The sequence below is a fragment of the Prunus persica genome, chromosome G2 (assembly GCF_000346465.2).
Source record: "Prunus persica cultivar Lovell chromosome G2, Prunus_persica_NCBIv2, whole genome shotgun sequence".
NCBI classification, from domain to species: domain Eukaryota; kingdom Viridiplantae; phylum Streptophyta; class Magnoliopsida; order Rosales; family Rosaceae; genus Prunus; species Prunus persica.
In genome coordinates, this window is record NC_034010.1 from 27,266,871 (window position 1) to 27,287,526 (window position 20,656).

General features: G+C 38.6%; 5 protein-coding genes across 7 annotated transcripts; 1 reads left to right on the plus strand and 4 right to left on the minus strand.

The window, feature by feature from the left end:
- Window positions 4,100-6,448, plus strand: LOC18785537 (methylesterase 17). Its single transcript, XM_007218731.2, has 4 exons — window positions 4,100-4,639; window positions 4,743-4,883; window positions 5,399-5,533; window positions 5,954-6,448. Exons 1-4 carry the CDS (start codon window positions 4,334-4,336, stop codon window positions 6,230-6,232), a joined length of 861 nt encoding a protein of 286 aa, XP_007218793.2. The 5' UTR covers window positions 4,100-4,333; the 3' UTR covers window positions 6,233-6,448.
- On the minus strand, window positions 7,026-8,711 carry LOC18785353 (probable inorganic phosphate transporter 1-2). The gene has a single exon (XM_020557447.1). The coding sequence runs from the start codon at window positions 8,709-8,711 to the stop codon at window positions 7,026-7,028; it is 1,686 nt and encodes a 561-aa protein (XP_020413036.1).
- On the minus strand, window positions 9,439-11,345 carry LOC18786215 (thioredoxin H4-1). 2 transcript variants are annotated; one of them, XM_020558022.1, is made up of 5 exons: window positions 11,116-11,345; window positions 10,672-10,735; window positions 10,429-10,554; window positions 9,927-10,049; window positions 9,439-9,767 (listed from the first exon to the last, which is right to left on the minus strand). In XM_020558022.1, the coding sequence occupies exons 2-5, from the start codon at window positions 10,690-10,692 to the stop codon at window positions 9,615-9,617; spliced, it is 423 nt and encodes a 140-aa protein (XP_020413611.1). In that variant the 5' UTR covers window positions 10,693-10,735; window positions 11,116-11,345; the 3' UTR covers window positions 9,439-9,614. The 2 variants fall into 2 exon arrangements, with proteins under 2 accessions (XP_020413611.1, XP_007221053.2); XM_007220991.2 differs by lacking the exon at window positions 11,116-11,345 and having other exon boundaries at window positions 10,672-10,892.
- Window positions 12,359-15,108, minus strand: LOC18787588 (probable inactive receptor kinase At5g58300). Of its 2 annotated transcripts, none has more exons than XM_020558167.1 (3): window positions 14,907-15,108; window positions 13,224-14,558; window positions 12,359-13,131 (listed from the first exon to the last, which is right to left on the minus strand). In XM_020558167.1, exons 2-3 carry the CDS (start codon window positions 14,503-14,505, stop codon window positions 12,518-12,520), a joined length of 1,896 nt encoding a protein of 631 aa, XP_020413756.1. In that variant the 5' UTR covers window positions 14,506-14,558; window positions 14,907-15,108; the 3' UTR covers window positions 12,359-12,517. The 2 variants fall into 2 exon arrangements, with proteins under 2 accessions (XP_020413756.1, XP_007220535.1); XM_007220473.2 differs by lacking the exon at window positions 14,907-15,108 and adding an exon at window positions 14,640-14,872.
- Window positions 17,365-19,858, minus strand: LOC18787076. Its single transcript, XM_007218187.2, has 3 exons — window positions 19,022-19,858; window positions 18,353-18,625; window positions 17,365-17,921 (listed from the first exon to the last, which is right to left on the minus strand). The coding sequence occupies exons 1-3, from the start codon at window positions 19,520-19,522 to the stop codon at window positions 17,652-17,654; spliced, it is 1,044 nt and encodes a 347-aa protein (XP_007218249.1). The 5' UTR covers window positions 19,523-19,858; the 3' UTR covers window positions 17,365-17,651.

A 20,656-nucleotide genomic window follows, 5' to 3' on the forward strand; every position in this document is an offset into this window, starting at 1 on the left:
AATATGCGAGCTCTGTTTCACCAAGAAAAAGAATATGTGGGCTTGGTTAGTGTATTACTTTCCTCACGGGCCACATCGGCCCACCACCTACAATGTCCTTTATAGCCCTACTAGATTACGAAAACAGTGAGTGTAGTATTGACATTTCAGGTTTCATTCATGATCTGATGCAATCAATTGTAGAAAGATTTTGTTAGGGGTTGTTTGATGATAACCATTTCAATTTCATTTTTCTGAAAATTGAAAATATGTTTGGTAATAGATTTCATTTTTAGTTTTTAAAATCACTCTTTTCTTTTTTTCTTTTTTCTTTTTTCTTTTTTAAAATTTTGAAATTGTTTTCAATTTTCAGTTTTCTTTTTCTTTTTTTTTTTGGTTTCTATTGCATTTATTACTTTTATATCACCACACATGAAATGCACTCTACTTACCAAAACGGTATTTGGGACCTCCCGACTTAGACCCAACTGATCGATTCTTGTGTTTGGCCACAGACCCAATCTAAGCCTCGAGAACTACATATCCAAAATTAACAAAAAGAAAAAAATCATCATATTTTCAAAAAATTAACTATAAAATATTATGAACTCTTTGTAACATGCACTTTTATTTTATGAACTAAAACTCACAATTTTACCCCCAAAAATTTCATTTCTAAGTTTCACCTGAAAACTAAAATCAGTTACCAAATAACTTTTGCTCAGTTTTCACCCTTTTTGAAAATTGAAATTAGTTATCAGACAAGTTTTCAGTTTTTGAAGAACAAAATTTTAAAATTTAAATTTTAAACTAAAATGGTTGTCAAACGAGCTCTTAAATTTTACTTTTTGGGCTGTTTTGGCTAAGCTATGTTTTTTCTTTAGTTTGGTGAGTATTTATATGTAGACACACATTATAATATGAATGAATTGGTAACGACAAGTTGGTTTTGGTTAATTTAAGAGAATTCTTTTATAGGATCATGACATTGTTATGTGGTGTTACAATTCATCCATGATATAACATATGTATTTTTTAATTAATAATATACTATTGATTGGAAAAGTATCAATTTTAGTCTTTCCATTTTCAAGAGTATTTTAAAAATGGAAAAATCATTATTAAAAAAAAATTCTCACCTTCCCTTATCCCATGTGCATCACCGGCGGCTCCAACCAACCCCGCCCACTTTGAAATGCATTCCCCCTTCCCTCTTCACATCCCCTTCCTCCATTCTCCCTTTCCTCTTTTCCTTCCTCCTTCTCTATGTACCATGGAACACCTACCCGTCACACACAAATTGCCTCAGCCCACCCAAATAGACTCCACATTTTTCTTCTTCTTTTTTCTTTTTGGAATTTTTTCATTTGCATATTGAAAATTTGTGGAGAGAGAGAACGTGGGGTCCTATGCGATGTATTTTTGAGACGGGTAGGGTTGGGGTGGGGGAGAAAAGGAGAGAGATGTCTCTTTTTTGGCTCTTTTTTTTTTCCCTTGAAAATGGAAAAATTAAAATACTCTTAAAATGGATGGAAAATTGGATGGTGTTTAAAGTCAAATGACAAATCATGAATTTTGAAAAATTAAAATGACATTTCTCTTAAAAAAAATTTTAGGATCACAAATTAAAACTGTAAAAAAAAGTTTAGGGGATATTTCTTTAAAAATCCCTTATATAATGTACTCTTTATTAGAAACGTATCCACCATGTCGCCCAAGTATTTTCTTTAATTCGGACCCAATTTGTAATATTATACTAGAACAAACAAGAATTTGCATCATTTCCCACATTGCAACTGGTAGAGGTGGAGATCCAAGAGCACTGTCACGCACGCACTCATGGAGACAACCAAACGTGGACTCACCACTTATCCTTTCTGGAAGAGAACTTTAATTTTGTGGGTGCAATAATATTATCTTCCAAATCCACAACCGCATAACAATTGGGGCAAACTCTGCAACACCATTTTCTTTTTTAATCAAGAACCTTGTGTGCGAAAAAGAACGACAGGCTTTTTGCATATGCATGCAGCAGGTGCCTCTAAGAGATGCATGTTCCACATGATCAAAAAGTAAAAAATATGCGTGCTAAAATGTCCAAACAAAAATTTTCTAGTTAACCAAATCGTGATTTAAGCTAAAACTTCAGCTCTTTGGCTAGCTCATACAAATCTATGCATCATATTGATCTTTAAGATTGTCGATACAAATTACTGCCGGAGTTTATATATTTACAGTCTAACAACATAAACATCGGTTTCTATCAATCTTACACATCTTCCTCCTCCAATTAGTGAATCTACTTTATGCCTTTGGTAATGGCAATATATAAATAATTTATTTTAGACACATGGGTATGGTGGAGGATCAAGTTTATACATACAGAATCTTATAAAGTAAACTAAAATGGTGTTGACTTTGAATAACTTTAATTTATACAAAGAAGTTTTTTTAAAGTTGAGATAATATTTAGTCACCCTTTTACAACGGAAAGTCAAATCTCTTGCTTCAACAAATAATCACCTCCAGGAATTTTTAAGAGGCCAATGGCCAATGTTAATGATGGAAAACTTATTGCTTCAGAAAATGGAGAAGGTCCGTCACGTATATGATATATCACAGGAAACCGTGTTCCCAATTAAATTTAAAGTCAAGATCAAATGGCAGTATGTATGTCATTTTCGCTTTCCCATTCAATCATGGAAGTGGTCTGGTCTTCTCAGCCAACTAGCTAGCAAGTGCAAATAAGAAAAAAAAGGGATGATGCGTTTGGTTTTGTGGCTTTAGTGCTTGCCAGTTTCTCATTTGGAAGAGACAATCAACTGGCATATCAAATCAAAGATATATACTTTCACACATTATACTTTAATTTAATCTAAACTACGAAGAGGGGGATTCGAACTCGGGTGCAGAATGAGAACACACTCGCTCTAGCCAACTTGAGTAATATGCGATTGATTAACTTCAACCAACAGCAATTATCTGATGTTAAAGCACTCCAAACTCCAAATCATAATATAAATTCAAGACTCTATTATTAAGAGGAGGAATAAGTGAAAGTGGAAGTAAATGACTTTTTCTTTTCCCTCTAAAACTTCCAAAGTCTTTGTGTGTATGTGAAAGCTACCCTTCACCTAAAATCTCTCCGCTTTGCTTGCTTCCATGACTCTTTTTTTCCCATGTCCTTTCTTTCCCCTCCACTTGGGTTGAGCATTATTTTCAACTAGCAAATTTATCAAGTATTTTGTAAGTACAAATTGGCATGTCTGAGCTGGCAGTTACTCATCTTTATTTATATACATGTTTACATCATTCATCCAGAGGCTCACTTCTCAATGACTGCCACCTGCTCCGTTTATCTTTTTCAGGAGAAATGCATCTTTGAAGACAACTAATGTAATTGCTCAATCATGACATACCTTTTTAGCCTTTTTATAGCTAATCTTTTCACTCCCTTAATTCCTAACTTCCTGGAGGCCCAAACACTCAAGAGGGTAAATTATTTTTTTACCTTGGGAAAAAAGTTTCCTTTTCACCACAACTTTGTGCAGGTCAAGAAGACTGATGGGAAAAGATGGAAAAAAGTTCCTTCAGCTCTGTCTGTGTTTGTTTGCTTCATTTTATATGTGAAGAAAAAGTCATGAGGGGAAAACGACTGGCTGATTGATACATTTGGGTCCAGATAAATTAAATTTTTTTTGAGCCAGGTCCCAGGATATTGTTGGCCAGCAGCAACGCATGAATTAAATAACAGAGAATTTGTGTTTCAGATTAGCAAAATAATAAAACTTAAATAACCGACAGATCATTTTTAAACCGTAATGGAGGTACAAATGTTTGTTGCTGCTCCTATTCAGTGACAAAAACTCCATTTCCAAAGATATCTTTTTGTTAGGACGGCTGCCCTTAATTATTTACTTCAACATGTCTAGCATATGAGTGCAGCACACGAAAAGCTGTGTGAAAGTGACTCCATAGGTTGCCAAGTGGTATGTGATTTTGGTTGCTCCAAAAATATGACATACTGGTGATGCTTTTAGCAATGTAAATGGTAAATCCGAGTGCATAAAAGAAGACTGATTTTTATCTATTTATGTATATAGGTACATGTATATTTGAATGAGCGCATGGATTAGAACGAAAGCAAAAAACCATGCCTGCAGCAGCAAGTTAATTAAAGTATTTCAAGTCCACTAACCATGTATATATATATATATATATAGAGAGAGAGAGAGAGAGAGAGAGAGAGAGAGAGAGAGACAGAGAGAGAGAGGGAGAGAGAGAAGTGGGCAGGCAGAAAAAAAAACTAAAGGGCTTGGAGGAGAGGGTGTGGGGAAAGAGAAGCAGGGCATTGATGCTGGAAAAGGGAGAGCAGGAAACCATGGTAGAGGAGCTAAATAACAATTTGAAGGAAGTACCACAACAAGTAACCTTCAACTTGAAGACTACTGATCACTTTGTGCTGGTTCATGGCATAAGTGGAGGGGCTTGGTGTTGGTACAAAATCAGATGCCTCATGGAGAATTCAGGCTACAAGGTTTCTTGCGTTGATCTTAAAAGCGCCGGGATCGACCAATCCGATGCGAATTCAGTCTTTTCTTTTGACGATTACAACAAGCCACTGCTGGACTTGTTGTCTGCTCTGCCTGAAAATGAACAGGTCTTTGCTTTGGTTTGGTGATTAATTTTCTTTCCCTTTGTTTAATTATTTGGAAACATGGATTAGCGGATTGTTTTATCAACTTAAGTAACTTGTTTTGCAGGTAATATTGGTAGGGCACAGCGCTGGAGGGCTCAGCGTAACCCATGCCACTCTCATGTTTCCAAAGAAAATCAGATTAGCAGTGTATGTTGCAGCAACAATGCTGAAACTTGGCTACTCAACTGATCAAGATATCAAAGATGTAATTACTGCTTTTATCTCAATCTGATTTGTTTGAATTGCATCATGTTCTTAGAAAATTTGACATGGGAAACAAGTTTGAGCAGCCATGCATGGCAGCTTGGCTGCTTGAATTGGTTGGAAATTAGTAAAGATCGTTGCAGTTAGTAAGATCCCAATGCTGGCAATGGTGTGTGAAATGCAGAGAAAGATGGCTCATGGCTGCCAACTGTCTTCACAGACAAAAATAGTTGTTAAGCCTCGCCTTATCTCTTAAGAAAACATTAATTATACTACTTAGTCTCATTAATTATCCAAAATTACTACAAATGCAAACTAATTAGATTTTGTTAGTAATTTCAGTGTTTTATTATTATTATTTTTTTTATCAGAAAGCAATCATATCTTCAATAATTTGGGCAATTTTTTTGTCAGCATGATATACTTTACTATACATTTCAATCTGGCCCCCAATGATTGAGACGGGACCAATTATTTTTCTGATTATAATAATTATTTAATGTTTATGTGAAACAGGGGGTGCCTGATTTATCTGAATTTGGTGACATATATGAGTTAGGGTTTGGATTGGGATCCAATAAACCTCCAACAAGCGCCATGATCAAGAAAGAATTCCAACGAAAAATCATATACCAAATGAGTCCTCAAGAGGTATATAAACAAACCCTTGATCACGGCCTTTTAAATGTATCTGTACCTATGTTTTTGGTGGTTGGTTGGTGGGCACTTGGCACTTTGTTTTTGCATAGTCCTTTTGCTTTGCTGTTGAAGCAAATTGGATGGTCATCAATATGTGCATCACATCACATTCAATCCTTCACTTCACATTGATGTACTTGCGAATATACATCTCATATACATACATGTTAGGATTTTGCTAAGATTAATCTCCCGTTCAAGGGTTTTATATGATCACAAAAATTAGTCGGACATACGTGAACGATTAACCATAGCATAACTCATGCATGGATTTTGCTAAAAGCAAACTCTCATACGGGCATTTCACATAATCACAAAATTAATCATAGCATAACTCCTGTATGTTAATTAGAAGCCTTTTTGTGTTCTCAGGATTCGACACTAGCTGCCATGCTGTTGAGGCCTGGACCGCTCCTAGCAATAACGACAGCCCGTTTTGAGGAGAAGGACGAGGTTGAGAAAGTGCCTCGTGTTTACGTGAAAACGTTGCATGATCGTGTCGTAAAACCAGAGCAACAAGATTCGATGATAAAGAGGTGGCCACCATCTGAGGTGTATGTTTTGGACAGTGACCACAGTCCCTTCTTCTCCACCCCATTTTTGCTTTTTGGCTTCCTTGTAAAAGCAGCAGCTTATGGTGGGCTTAAATAGTTGCTAGAAAGCCTAGGAGAATATATGGGTGTGCCCTTTTTTTTTTTTTTTTGGTTGTAATTTTTGGCAACCATTGATAACAGAACAAGGAATAAGAACATACAAAATGTTCATTAGTTGGACAAGACATTTGAGAAGTATACTTGTTGCTCTACAAGCTTGAATGCTAAACCGTTATGGATTAAAATTACGATAACTGAAACTATAGAGATCAAAGTGGTGCTTTGCCTAAACTACACTTTATCCCGTTTCCGAAGATAAATATATTTTTTGGGTTAGGACTGCCTACTACGTACTAAATTTCACCATGTGCGGCATACCAAACGCTGTGTGAAAATGACTTGACATGGTGCCACTGCCAACTGTTGTGTGACTTTGTTGAATATTTGATGGGGGAAAAGTGATGAGGAAACCATAGTAGAGGAGATTAATAATTTGATTGAAATGACAGAAGTGCCCTTGAAGATACACTTTCACTTTGTAAATAATGGCACAAGTTTAATTAATAGAAAGGAAGAGAATCACATTTATTTATTTTTCATTTGATATTGTAAGCACATCTTTATTATTACCTTTTATTTCATCCCTGCACTCCACAGCTGCTGTTGGTCAGGACTTATTACAAGTAATTACTTGGAAAATTTATTTATTTATTTTTCCAAAAAGACACAGTGTGAGAAAAATGTGTTCTAACATGGTAACTATAAACCCCATCAATGGGGGAGACACATTTTATTAGACACAACACAAAAAGACACTCATAATTTCCTGAAATGAGATCAAATCAGAACATCTAGACCATTTCCATTTCACCATCTGCAACTTTGTCTTTGCCATTGTCAACATTGGTAGCTTCTGTTGCCTTGTCATCTGCATTGTTAATGGCCGTGACCCCATTGCCTCCAAGATCATTGTCCTCTCCAGAAATCTCCTCAAGCGACCTGCCCTTTGTTTCTGGCACCAAGAAAGTGAAGAAGAAACCAAGCAAATTAACCACAGCAAGCGCTATGATTGCCTTCCGGATGCCTTCGAGTTGATGAGTGTAACTCTGCAGCACAAATGCAGCAAGTATAGCCCCTGCTTTTCCTGCTGCAGCTGATATACCGTGGCATGTGGACCGGAACCTTGCCGGGAAAAGCTCAGCCGGCACAATGAAAGTTGTGCTGTTGGGTCCAAAGTTTGCAAAAAACAAGGTCAGGCCAAAGAGAAGGGTGAACAAGTTAGTGCGACCCTTGCAGAAGTCGAAGGTGGAATTTGGGTCCTTACACTTCTCTCCCCTAAGTACCCCATATTTATATCCAAGAACTGCCATGAAAATTGACATCAGTAAAAACCCTCCAAGCTGGATTGGCTTTCTTCCAATCTTGTCAATGAGGAAGACAGTAAACCAGTAACCAGGAACTGTTGCCGCAAGTGCTATTAACAGCATTGCTTTGGAGAGCAAGTACACTTCTTCTATTGCATTCATTGTTGATGCCTTTGGTAAAAGCCCGCTTGCAGGGTAAACATCTTTCTGAGTGAGCTGTAGGCTGTAGAAGGCAATGTCTAACAAGAACCAGGTGCTGGAGGTGCCAAGAAGATGGAGGCCATGCCTCCTAAGAAACTCCCTAGAAAACAGCCCATATGAGGAATTAGGATCAACTAGGACCTTGGAATCAGAATCTCCATTGACAGCAGCAACAGGAATGTCTTTTTCAAGCACTTTGGCCATATCTGCTTTAGCCTTCTCATGGTCTCCTTCAACCAAAGCAGTGTACCTTGCAGTTTCAGGCATTTTTGATCTCCAATAAAAGGTCAGAGCAGCTGGGACAGCACCAAACATGAGCACAATCCGCCAAACAAAATCGCCTTCTGGCTGAGTAGACAGCACTTGATTGACATTAAACTTATCAGCTGGGAAAGCTTGCAAGAATACCTTGGACACAAGCATGGCTACAGCTCCTGCAACCAATATGCCAATTCCTTGCATGGCAAACACAGCAGCAACGAACCCGCCTCGGGTTTTTTGGCTGGAATATTCGGACATTATGACAGCTGAGAGGGGATAGTCCCCTCCAATCCCAAATCCGAGCCAGAAGCGAAAAAAGCAGAGAGTTGTAACAACGCCTTGAGCAGAGGAGCCAAAGGAAAGGCCAGAGGCCAGAGCACAGCCCACCATAGTGACTAAGGTGATACCATAAACTTTTTTCCTACCAAGTTTATCTCCAAGCCAGCCAAAGAAGAGTTGCCCTGCTAGGGTTCCAAACAAAGCAACCCCAGTTATTGCATTGTTGATCTGATTAGGCAGAGCACCAGGACTGTTCGTAGAAGGGTCATAGTAGTAAAGGCGCCCTATAAGTTTCGTGACGGCGGTGATGCAGAAAAGGTCATAAGCATCAGTGAAAAATCCCATACCAGCAATGACAATTGCCTTGTAATGGTAGAGTTGGGTTTTGGCATTGTCAAGAGATGAGAAGATGGATTCTTTTCCAACTGCCATGGCTGGAGTTGTGTTTTTTTTCGAGACTGAGTGAAAGGAGCTCAAGAAGTGTTTGCTAAGGAAATGAGCGATTATTTAAGAAGATCAAGGGGGCGGATGTTCCCCTGTTTTGATTGAAACTTTGACAGATATTCCATCGCTAGAATTTCAAGAAAATCCCATTGTGATTAACGGCTAACTTGTCTGAAAGCCAGTTCGGATATTGGTTTATCCTCTGATTTGTTAATTCCTAGAGCTAGAAGGATTTAATATCTGGACAAGAACAAGGACAATGACTAGTTTTCTCTCCATCTCTTTGTCTCTTCCTGTCTTTTGCTGTAAGTCAAATTTTATTTTCTATGCTGCCTTAGATGTTTATGATCGATGCACCGGTTCCCTTCTAGGAGGATACAATTGTCAAAGCTGAACAGATACATAGTTCGAGCAATCTTGACACACAAGAAATGTATATAATTGTATGTATAAATTGTTGTTTCTTCATGCTCCATACAAATTCTCTCCATAATGTTGACTTTTGTCTGAATGCTATTATCTTATCATTTTCCGTAGCCTGCAAATCGAGTTTAATATTGACTTTAACCTGAGTTGCCTCTGTGTCTCGGAAAATCTGTGTCAAGAGTTGTCTTCTGTTTTGAGTTCCCAACTTTTGGTTTTCTTTTACCCTAAAAAAGATATTAATTATCGGATGTCTTTGCTTTGAAATCCAATGCTCCTGTATCTGGACCTGTCGCACAGAAGATCTCAAAATTCTCTGATATGATGATATATGACCATGCAATGATTTGATAACCAGTTAGCATGGACATCATTTTAATTACATGTTGAGACCAGATTGATTTTCATGAGATTAATATCCCAACCAAAAAAAGAAAAAAAGAAAAGAAAATGATCATCACAAAAGAGTCAACTATGAGACTTGGTTGCTAAATGAGCCACAGCTGCTGTCTTCTTCTGGAGCTCTGGCTTGTTGCTTCCAACAAGTTTGTCCACTTGTCTTCCATCTTTAAGAAAAATAAATGTCGGAGTGGCCTTTATATCCCATGAAGTACTCAACTCCTGCACCCCAGAAAAAAAAAAGAAGCATCATTCATAAAACGATTGCTACATTATATGGATCAGAATAAAGAGAAGTGAAAATTTCATTGGAATCTGCATTTCTATACTTCTCTGTTAGTACGCAGATTATGCGACAAACAAGAAATAATTCTCACTTACAGCAAGATCATCGACATCCAAGGTTAGAAATACGATAGAAGGATACTTGTCAGCAAGCTCACAGTAGGCTGGTGCAATCATTATACAAGGTCTACACCACGATGCACTGAAATTTGCTACAACCTGTTGCAACAGTTCGATAAAGAACATCGTATTCATATGAGAGAAAATTAGACATGCTGGATTTAGCAAGGATTTTTGTTTTCTTTGGTAACAATACTAGTTTGAACAATGTTCCTTCTGGAGAATAATTAGACAAAAAATAGCTTTAATGTTGCGTATGATTTTGTTAATTAAAACGTTACTTCGAAATATTGGCAGGTTTTGCTGGGGGTTCTGTATAATAAACTGTAGGGAGGACTACATGTGAGAATGTTATGGCTAAGGCTTCATGATAAGAAAGATGATGAAATTGGTGCTCAAAGTTCCATCTGATGTTTCTCTTCCAGATTCTTTATAATTTTTGTTCAACTTTATTTAGGAAAGAACACTAGAAACTTACAATCTTGCCATCCTTGACTGCTTCTGATAACTTTGCCTCCCAACTTTCCATGGTCTTTATAAGGTGCACATTTCCACTGGCAAGACAACCCTCAAAATGAATCTCGTCGCTATTATGCCCGGAGCACTGCAAGAATCAAAGCATTTCCTCAGATGATGCAGCAAAAGGTCATTGATCTTAGAGGCCAATGAGGAAGCACACTATAATTTTTCTGAGTTGTCCTCCTTGTACAATGAAACTTACCATAGAACAGCAACTTCCCATTTGAGTGTGCACAGCAAAATGGGAACAGATTTATCAAGAACATCTAAACAAAACAAACAAAAACAAAAACAAAAATCCTTGTCAGGCAACCAAAATATACTACTGAGACTAGTTCTGGTGTGTATTTGATTCAGAATGCATATACATTTTGCATAACAAGAATTAAAACCACCCCCCCCCCCCAAAAAGGGTCCTCATTAATTTCTCTAACTCTTCTCCATGAAAATCTACAAGGAAAAGACTATTAGCATATGGAACCCTTAGCATTGGTCCTAATCTCATGAACAATACATAATAATTTGAGATATGGTGGAATTCTTTTGTCAAATTATATAATCACATAAAAAAAGAAATCCCAATCCCAAAATATGACAAAGAAAAATGCAGAAACTGTTTTTTAAACACCGCCATTAGAAGATGTACCTTTGGCAAGATTTCATGGCGATGAAAGCCTAATCCGCAACCAAGGAAGAAGAACAAAACCTTGAAATTGGGATTAAGGTGATGGAAGAAAGTAAAATGAGAAGAATCAAAAATTTATGGAGGTTAATCCAAGAAAAATGGGAAAATCAGTGTTGAAACGACAACAGGCTGGCTTGCCATATATGCAGGTGTAATTAACGCCGCATAAAGAATTAGATATTGGACCAAACACAAATAAATAATATGGCAACATGAGGAATGTTAATTTTGTTGGCCAATTTCAAGTTTTCCAACAGAAATATGAGTTGTAAATGTTTGCCTCAACGAATCAAATTTCCAACAGATAATTGTATGGCTGTTGTTTATCTCAGAGTAGGTAAAATTAGTTGTCTTAATATTTGGACATAATTTCAAGTCAATCGGTTTTAGGTAGACCCTAACTAGTCAAACATTTTAAACCTAAACTTCACTTTTAAGGGCGTTAAGAAATCTTGTTTTATTTGTTTTGTTTGAATCTTTTCCCATTTTATGGATGCTTTACATCATTATATTGTTTGCATTTGGGATTTGATGCTTAATCAATGTTCGAAAAATCGTTAGGCGGTAGGCGCGAGGCGGGCGCCTAGGCATTTTTATTTTTAAAAATAATAATTATATTGTATTATGAATTATAAATTTATACCAAAGTCAAAGTTAATAAAATATATATGTGAGTCATATTATATATACTTTTATATAAATTAGGGGGTTGAAATAAAAATACAATTAGGTTCTGTTTTAGTATATAAGCTCAAGCCCATAAGAGAACTTTGTTAAAATACCAGCCCATGAGTGAAACAGAGTGTTTCACTAACCCTCATCTCTCCGCCTCCATCACCTCCCATCTCTCTCTACCTCCATCGTCTCTCCTCTTTCTCTGCCTCTAGCTATAAAGAAAAGAAGAAAAATTCAAAGATGCCTCTGATGAGTAGAGAAGAAGCCGTCGCTGCCACTGGTTGGGGCGAGAAGAGTAGAGAAGCATCCACCCGACCCGCCCAGGACGCCTAGGCGGGCACCCATGCGCCGCCTAACTCCCTGGAGCCTACTCCTAACGATTAGGGTGAAATCGCGGCGGTATCGTCCCACCGCCTATGCAGCCGCTAAGCCGATTTTTCAAGCAGCTTAATCTGTCACTCTTAACAAAATTTGTGGCTGAAGGGAGTCTTGTTGTAGGGAAACATATATGAAATGAAAATGCAGGTGCCAAAAATTTAATGCAAGTTTTGAAAATAATGTTGGTCTTTAGAAGCTAGTAGCTACTACTAGCAAGCAAAATGTTAATCAGGAGATTGTGATACAGAAAACAATACAGCATTGAACATTATTTCCCAATTGCATAGAGAAGAACAGAAGGCTAAAGATTTCACGGGGTTTGCACGTCAAACTCAGACTCAGAGGATGGCCTAGTTTTCGTGTCAGATTGCCGAATTTCCTCTATCATTCTAACAACTTCATCCATGCTGGGGCGTGCCTCGGGCAACTTTGATACACATGCCAATGCAATCTGAAGCATCTGCACCATCTCTTCTTCAATGTGTTGTTGTCTTAGCAGCTCCAGATCAAAAACCTCAGCTGTCCATTCTTCACGCACGACAGACTTTACCCACCTTGGGAGATCAATCACACTGTCATGTCCTGGATATTGAAGTGTGGTTTTGCCAGTCAGCATTTCGAGGAGGAGCACGCCGAAGCTGTAAACATCAGATTTATGAGAGATTTTCCGCATGTCGGTTGCCTCAGGAGCACGATATCCAGTGGCTCGTGACATGGTTGCAGGGAAGTTCATTAGAGGACTCAACCCAACATCAGTGATGCAAGCTTCAAGGTCTTGGGTTAGGAGGACATTGGTGGACTTTATGTTGCCATGGCTGCATTTAGCACCCTCAGAATGAATGTGGGCAATTCCCTTGGCAACTCCAAGAGAAATCTTTACTCTTGAATCCCAGTCTAGTGGAGACCTTCCAGCATCCCTGCTTCCTGTAAATGCATGGAAACAAAAGGAAAAAAAAAAATTGGCAAAACCAGTTAAAGTAATTATAATTAGACATTAGGATTTAGATTAGGCATACCATGCAAGTGTGCAAACAAGCTTCCTGCTGGCATGTAGTTGTAGACCAAAAGCTTCTCATCCTTGGAGTAATAATAAGCGCGCGGAGGCACAACATTTGGGTGCTTCCCAACTCTCTCCACCACCTCCATATGCTGCTCAAACTCCCTCTTACCCACAATAACTTCCCTTAGCCTCTTCACCACAACTGTTGTTTCCTCATCCAAAACAGCTTTATAAGTTGTCCCATAACTTCCTTTACCAAGAACTTCAGCCGATGCCCTCAGTAGATCCTCAAGATCAAAGTTGAAATAGCATCCATCAAAGAAGAACAATTTGTTCTTCTCTGCCTCTTGCACTCCACTCCCAAAATCTTTAGGCATCTCACTCTTTCCATCACCAGAGGCCTTCCCTTTCAGCCCTTCTTTGCTAGTCCTTTTCAAACAGCATATGACAATCATCAGGACTAAAACAACCAACACTGCAGAGCCCCCAATTGCCACAGCAGTAATATAACCATGGCCAAGTTTTTTGATGAGGGTAGCATGGTGATTTTTCTGGACTGTTGGTGAGGGTGGAAAGTAAGTAGGGGAAGCAGAAGGTGAAGAGGAGGTCTTGGAACAATTTTTGAGAGGTGCCCCACATAACTGAGGATTCCCAGTAAATGAAGAATCAGGGTAACCTTTTAGGGAATATGGAATTGATCCATTGAAGTTGTTATAGCTCATATTCAAAAGCTTAAGCTTTGGGAGGTTCAGATTAGGTATGGCTCCAGAGAGGGAATTATTTTGGAGGCTCAATGCGGTGAGGCGTGTCAGATTCTGAACTGTTGTTGGAATGTCTCCAGAAAAGGAGTTAAAGGAGAAGTCTAACAAAATGAGGTTGGGGGACAGAGAGGCAGGAAACACACCAGAGAAGTTATTGTGTTGGAGGTAAAGATACTCCAAAGAAGGAATGGATAGGATATCAGAAGGAAGACTTCCATAGAGGAAATTGGAGTGAAGGCTCAGGACTCTAAGAGCAGCAAGCTTGCCTATACTGTTGGCTGGGATGGAGCCAAAGAGTCCAACAGCTGGAAGATGGATGGCAGTGACACTAGTTTTGTTTAGATTGCAAGTGATTCCTACCCAAGAGGCACAAACTGGTGCAGCAGCGTTCCAGTTGAGCTTTTGGGTATGGCCGACAGCGGCAGCAAACTTAAGGAGGGCTTGTCTGTCAGAATTCAGGTCAGCAATAACCGAGGAAGGGAAATGCCGGATAAGGAAAAGGAAAATAAGTGCAGCAATGGAGAACTGAAGCTTCATGGTTATCTGCTTAGAATGAAAATGATTCAATTATGAGAGTCCTTGTTCTTCTCCTGGTACAATAAGAAAAAACCAGAACACAAAGTTAGTTAATCATGCACGTGGCATACAGATAGCAGAGAAGATTTGACTACCTTTCAAAGGAAAATGCTGTCATAATGTTCTGTTCCGAAGAGTGGCAAAGAACCACTCAAGTATGAGTTGGTGAAATTCCAGAGAATTGATCATACTATCTTTGAAAAGTGTAGTGCTAGAGAGGGCATTTTAAAGTTCTAAATTCATATTGTGTATGATAAATTTCTCTTAGGTTCATAGATGATAAAGAAGGTACAGAAGATAAAATACAATCCAATAGGAAAGTAATAAAATAAAAATAAAAATAAAAAATAAAAAAAACCTACTCGGTCGGCATGGCATGTAAAGATCACATAACTTGAGACAGATTCCATTATGCACAAAGAAACATGCTACCCTGTCCTGATTCTTATGATTACCTAAAGAGAATAAATTCATCAACACTGTTTCTCTTATTGGTTGAGAAAATTACTATGGCTACCAAATATGAATTCACCATGTGTGCGTATCGACTTTACCCACTAGAAAAGAACATAAAAAACAGCCAAACATACTTTACCCACTATGCAAAACAAAAATCTAATTGTGAAAAGTTCTCCCCATTTTTAGATGGATTAATCATGGCATTTCTATCCTTAACACTGAAGTTTTGTACTTACTGTGCAGAGTTAGCAGTAACAGAATCGATACATGGGTTTAATTACTTGGAATTTCATTGATGAAAAATAAAGGAAAAAAAGGAAAGGCATCCCTACCAACTTTTTTAAATTGGAAAAGCAAAGTGCACTTTCTTTAGCCAAAAGAAAAAGAAAAAAAGAAAAGCCAACTGAAGAAAAAGGAGAGGTTAGTCACCAAAAATTAAGCTGCACTTTCTCCCTCAACATAAACAGAGCACTTAAAAGTTTGAAAACTAGTGGAAAAAGTAATCAATATACAAAGCAAAGTGGTTGCCAAGAAAGAATCCAAGAAGAAGATAGCCTTCATAAAGAAAAAGCAAAAGTTCAATTCTCTGTTCTGTAAAAAGGGTGAAGGTATTGTATTGCATTGTGCAGAATTTCACATGATTTAGTTGCTATTTTGGTAGGTAGCTTGCTTGAGAACCAAAATAGATGAAAATAAGACAACATGGAAGCCAATGGGAAAGAACTAAGACACAAAAGTAAGCCTGTTAAATATGTCAATAAAACTATGGAAAAGAAATTGCAAAGAGTAGAGTGAGAAAGCACAAACAAGTACCTGATAGATTTTACATGTATTTATACATGCATGCAGTTCAAGCCTATAGTTGTTGCAGATCTGTCAAACCAGTTTTGTAATCATATTCATAAACAAAGATGCAAATGTATTGATTCATAACTAAAAACTTTGGAAACCAACTTCAGGCTAAAACCTCAGATATGCATAATCCAGTTCAAACTCCGGAATTTCGTTTGTCGAGAACATTCACTGCTTAAGAGTCTGCTACGCTGCAGTACAGAACCTTATAGGACTGTTAAAGAGCATAAATTTGAACAAAACGGGAACATTTTTTTTTATTGCCTAGAGTGCAATGCCATATTTGATTTAGAAACGGAAGTTTCTCATAAGTTTACTGATTGCATTGCAGGAGTTATGAGCCAAAAAATAAAAAATAAAAAGAAGAGTCTGGTATATGAAGTCTAAAAGGAATAATTAATATAATTATTAAATAGGGGACGATTCATTCTTCAACAGTAACGTCGGCAATTATAAAGGAATTGAAATCAGAGCATTTCACAACCAAAAAAGCTAATACTGCATTAATGGTGTTTCGTGTTAAAGATTAAAGAAAGGAAAAAAATAGTGCATGCGCAGTAGAGAGCAAAATGCTTTCATGTCTTTGTGCTGCCTCTGATGTTTTTTGTTTTTTTTGCTGCTAATGATGAATTGAATTCACATATCAAAATGTTGTTATGCATTATCATCTCTTGTTTTGACTTCAAACCCAACATCAGAACTATAATTGTGTTATGTTAGGTTAGGTTAGGTTAGGTCATACCTAAAGAAAATTCTTCAACTCACAAGTCACATGGTAGGGTATGGGTCTCCTTGATAAAGTGTAATTTCTGAACCTTTTGTTTTTCTGATAGGAAATATGGATATAAATGACAAACCAGGATTCCCGGTTCGAGTCCCGGGCAACCCATTTGAAACTGACATTGATGTCACTTGGAAGACTATCCTTATTATGGTAGTTGGCTGTTGGCATGTATTGTCTCATGGGCGCCATTTGAATTATCATCAGAAATCTCCAATGTTGATGGGAGATGGAGACGAACATGGCGCATACACGAGTGAGTGACTCTCAATCGTCAATCAATGTGGTTCCCACGGTAGTAGAGACTCACACTGACCTGACCCTAGCAAAACTGATTGAGACGAGACAATGCCGCAATCTCATTGACTCGTTTGTGCGACTTTAGAACCTTGGTTAATAGTTAAACAACATCTCATACTAATCTTGGCAACTTCATGGAATAAGTCTAAAGATCATCAGTAGGAGACTTAAGGACAGAAGCAGGGTTGCTAACCTATAATGATGAAGAGCCTGGAGCCACCTTATAAACGTAAAATTAAAGGGCCATTAAAACACCGGCCTCAAATGGAAGCACAGGGCCTATATCCTCAAATCGCATCTTAAAACAGTCATTAAAACACTACAAAGGCACACAGTTGCTATAATACCCAAGAACAGCCTCCATTAGAAGAAAAATAGTAAAATCACTTCACAAAAATGGGTAGTTTGTAAACAGGACGAACATTATAAATCAGAGAAACTACGAATCATGCCATGCTTTTGCTTCAGCAGTTAGTCTGTGATTTACTTTTATTTGCCCCTGTGGGGCCATCTTAACTTTGAAATTTCCAAAGTTAGCTCTTGCGGTACAAGGTAATTTAAACCTGTGAAACTCAAATCTGCAAAACAATGCAAGGTAACCTACACCAACAATCTGAGATGATGGCCAAAGACTTGCGCATTATTTACAAACTCCTGTATCAAAACAAAACAGAAGATAAATGGAAGGGGAATGAACAAAATCTAGAGAAAACAATCACTGTGACCCATCCTTTTCAAGCTTCTCAATTTCTTCGCGGTGCTTTCTTTCTGCCTCCTGAAGTTCTCTTTCAGCATCCTCCTCTTCTTCAATCTGATCAAGACTATCAAACTCCTTGGTTGCAGCCATTGCTTTCACAACCGGATCTCTCAGCTCAGCTATCAGTCCACCACCAACTTTGTACTCTTCTTCATCACCAATCAGAAATAAGCGCTGGTCAGGCCCTGATGCCATGGGAATGTCAACTGCCAGTAGCTTCATATCATACTGCATAAGAAGAAGGCACCCAAATGCTTCAATAAGAAAAACTTGACCGTCCAAGTACCCCCAAAGTCATAAAATAAACAATCTACAGGTTTTCAACAGTTCGTCTACTAACTGACTAATGTAAAGCATCAATATGGGGCAGAGCATGCACTTCGCTTGAGAGGCACACACGCTGTGGAGGAAACCTTTACCAGAAGAATCACAGTAGCACATACAAACACTGCAGTATGCGTTTACAAATACAACATTCTTGTGATGTACATTTCTCTACACTGGTACATTTCTCTACACTGTCAACTGGGGCATGAAACTAGTTTAGTTTCAACTTCCATTTGGTGCCACAAGAGGGGATCAACGAAGAACATTGAAATGAAAACTCATGCTTATGAAGAGAAAAACTTAGAAGCAAACAGCATAGCACAAACACAAACCTGGCCTTTTTTCTTCTTTACTTCGACACTGACCAGACCCTTTCTCTCAGAGCCTCGTACTGGGAAAATGAGGAAACACCGCTTGCTCCTAAAAGTTGGCTTGAACTTCTTTAGTGTAACCCCACCTCCGGACATGACATAGGCTCTTAGGTCTGATCCTGAGAGAGGGGCACCCATAACCTCAAGAATCCCAGCAGAAGTGTTAAGCCTCCTCATGGCAATTCTATAAACTTTATCAGGATTGATTGTGAATCTTGAGCGGATATGAAGGCCCTAAGAGTAGCGAAAAAGCACATAAATTTCAAATGCTGATCTATAATGTAAACCAAGATTTCTAAACAACAGGAAATCCATATGTACTGGATAAGATCAGGCTTTGGGTTCCTAGTTCCTACCATCTTACAGAAGAAGACTTCAACTTGTGATCATAAATAGACTCCAACAACAATAACAAATGAACCCATTGAAGGTGTCACTCAGTCACTGCATTGAGTCATCTAGAAGCCTACTATAACACCATAACTGTTTCAATGAGTTGGGAATTCATTTTAAATCTACCACAGAGCTTGTAAGACTACAGTTTCAAATCACCAAATTCACAAAGCGCATTGTACGTTTTCAACTGCTCAACGTTATTGCACGATCAACTAAGGATTTAGAGTAACTTACAGCGAAGGCGACAATGGCAGAAGAAAGGGCAAGAAAGCCATACTTGGCCATCCCTTCAGAGAGTCCAACGAAGGTGCTAGCAATCCCAAACATGACCCTCCATAGCAAAGCACACACCACTAGTGCTCCAACGCCCAAGAGCACCAGATTGTTCCTCTTCCAGAACGCCTCAATCTGCAACCCTATGGCCTCCTGGTACCGCGAGAAAGCCGAGGTGGCGGCGGAGAGCGGCTTATCGAACACCTTCTTCGCATTGACTTTGCTGAAATTCGGTGGCTTGAAGGAGAAGAACCTCAGGCCAAGGCCTAGGCCCAGCCCCGGCCCGGAGGAGCTGCCACCGCCGCCGACGACTGGTTTTGGGTGAGAGGGGAATTGGGGAAGAGGCCCATTGTTGGAGTGGTAGGTCCTCCTGGAACTGGTGAGTGGGGACGAGGGTTTTGCGATTTGATTGTGGTGAAATCTGAGCAGACCTTGGATGATTCGAGACGAGGGTTTTGACATTTGAATTTTGTTTTAGGGATTTGATTTCGGATTTTGAAATGAACCAGCTTTCACCAAATGCACAAACTTTACTCGGATCAATAACCAAAATCAAAGCTTTCTCTCACCTGCCCACATTTCCCACCATTAAAGTACAAGGGTAATTTTCTTTGCTCTCTTCACTCAAAACTCATAAGCACGCGGTCGTTTTTGGTAAACCGCCATGGATTCTTTCTGTTCTGAACCAGAGGACCTTTGGGTTTACTCCTTCCCTTCACCTGACTGATTCTAGTTAATAAACAAACCGTTGTATACAACGGAAAATGAAAACCCTGCAAAAATGACTTTGGTGAAGTGTGAGGCTTTTTTGGCTGAAAAATAAAAAGAGTGCGGCCTTTTTTACTTTTTTGGTCAACGCTCAAATGGGAGTTTGGTCAAGCCTTAGACAACCAATGCGAGAAGCAAATGGGCTCTTTATGTGAGCTACATTCATGGGTCCATTTTGGCACAGAAAAACCCAATAGTGAACCAAACATCCTGGGATGCGTTTTTTAATCCCAAGTTGTGAGTTAACGAAAATTCTCTTTATTTGAGGCCTTTTGGGGTTTGGTTTCAGACAGTGAGTTAACTTGACAAGTATTCTTTTATAACCTCAGTGAGGAACAGCGCAAAGAAGATTTTTCTATTTGAATGGATAAAAGTTAGAAGAAGACCAAGGGCAGTGAAGAGCTTATTAGCAACATCTTCATAGCAAAGTGCCTCAGAAAAACTGCACAACCAACACAACTCATAATAACCGACCCCAGCAAGGGCGGAACTAGGAAGGGGCTCAGCTGCAGCCCAGTGCTAAGTTTCCATTTAGGCTGGAATGTATGAATAAAATATACTAGAATTAAATATTAGCCCACAAATATCCACACAGAGCAGCTGTTTTTTTCTCTGCCCACGACAAGAAGCTAGGCAGGCCAGACAAGAGTGAGGCCTGAAGATATGCAAAGCTCTTTCACTTTGATGTCGTAGTTGTAATATGTGTAAATAGGAGTCTTGTGTATAAATCACATATTTTTGTGACACTGATACTAGATTATTCAAATCTGGTGTTGTGGCAGTTATAGGTATCATGCCGATATTTGATGCCAACCAGTGCAACTCTAG

What these genes read in the sequence shown, in the direction of transcription:
- LOC18785537 (XM_007218731.2), top strand. Translation starts at nt 4,334, where the DNA reads ATGCTGGAAAAGGGAGAGCAGGAAACCATGGTAGAGGAGCTAAATAAC. An exon ending in CTGATCAAGATATCAAAGAT is followed by an intron (nt 4,884 to 5,398) that starts GTAATTACTGCT and finishes TATGTGAAACAG; the next exon opens with GGGGTGCCTGATTTATCTGA. An exon ending in ACCAAATGAGTCCTCAAGAG is followed by an intron (nt 5,534 to 5,953) that starts GTATATAAACAA and finishes TTGTGTTCTCAG; the next exon opens with GATTCGACACTAGCTGCCAT.
- LOC18787588 (XM_020558167.1), bottom strand. Translation starts at nt 14,505, where the DNA reads ATGAAGCTTCAGTTCTCCATTGCTGCACTTATTTTCCTTTTCCTTATC. An exon ending in CTTGTTTGCACACTTGCATG is followed by an intron (nt 13,132 to 13,223) that starts GTATGCCTAATC and finishes ATGCATTTACAG; the next exon opens with GAAGCAGGGATGCTGGAAGG.
- LOC18787076 (XM_007218187.2), bottom strand. Translation starts at nt 19,522, where the DNA reads ATGTCAAAACCCTCGTCTCGAATCATCCAAGGTCTGCTCAGATTTCAC. An exon ending in CTGCCATTGTCGCCTTCGCT is followed by an intron (nt 18,626 to 19,021) that starts GTAAGTTACTCT and finishes CGCTACTCTTAG; the next exon opens with GGCCTTCATATCCGCTCAAG. An exon ending in TAAAGAAGAAAAAAGGCCAG is followed by an intron (nt 17,922 to 18,352) that starts GTTTGTGTTTGT and finishes CTTCTTATGCAG; the next exon opens with TATGATATGAAGCTACTGGC.
- LOC18785353 (XM_020557447.1), bottom strand. Translation starts at nt 8,711, where the DNA reads ATGGCAGTTGGAAAAGAATCCATCTTCTCATCTCTTGACAATGCCAAA.
- LOC18786215 (XM_020558022.1), bottom strand. Translation starts at nt 10,692, where the DNA reads ATGGGAAGTTGCTGTTCTATG. An exon ending in CAGTCAAGGATGGCAAGATT is followed by an intron (nt 10,050 to 10,428) that starts GTAAGTTTCTAG and finishes CTGTTGCAACAG; the next exon opens with GTTGTAGCAAATTTCAGTGC. An exon ending in TGGATGTCGATGATCTTGCT is followed by an intron (nt 9,768 to 9,926) that starts GTAAGTGAGAAT and finishes TCTGGGGTGCAG; the next exon opens with GAGTTGAGTACTTCATGGGA.